The following is a 238-nucleotide window of genomic DNA, read 5'->3' as shown; positions in this document are numbered from 1 at the left end:
CCCCACCAGCCGGCTGCGCTCTCTTCACCACGTGGGAGGCTCTGTTCATCGGCATTGTTGGTGGTCTCATTGCTGTCCTGGCGATGCCTCTCTTCGACAAGCTTCATATCGACGACCCTGTGGGAGCCACGTCCGTGCATGGTGAGTCACGAGTTAAATGGAGTGCGAGTCAGTGGGTTGGGGGGGAATGAGGCTTGAGTCAGAGGGTTGGGGGGGAGTGAGTCAGAGGGTTAATGGA

At 58.4% G+C, this 238-nt stretch overlaps 1 protein-coding gene across 1 annotated transcript in view; it reads left to right on the top strand.

Annotated features, from left to right (window-relative positions):
* Positions 1 to 238, top strand: part of LOC119587386 (putative ammonium transporter 3) — a 14,615-nt gene that overhangs the window by 9,237 nt on the left and 5,140 nt on the right. Inside the window, exon 9 of the mRNA XM_037936129.1 lies at positions 10 to 141. Within this exon, the coding sequence (XP_037792057.1) occupies positions 10 to 141 (132 nt within the window). The remainder of the gene's footprint in view (positions 1 to 9; positions 142 to 238) is intronic.

The sequence above is a fragment of the Penaeus monodon genome, chromosome 22, assembly GCF_015228065.2.
Source record: "Penaeus monodon isolate SGIC_2016 chromosome 22, NSTDA_Pmon_1, whole genome shotgun sequence".
NCBI lineage: Eukaryota > Metazoa > Arthropoda > Malacostraca > Decapoda > Penaeidae > Penaeus > Penaeus monodon.
Note: the sequence above shows the minus strand (reverse complement) of the source record. Positions and strands in the feature narration are given on the sequence as shown.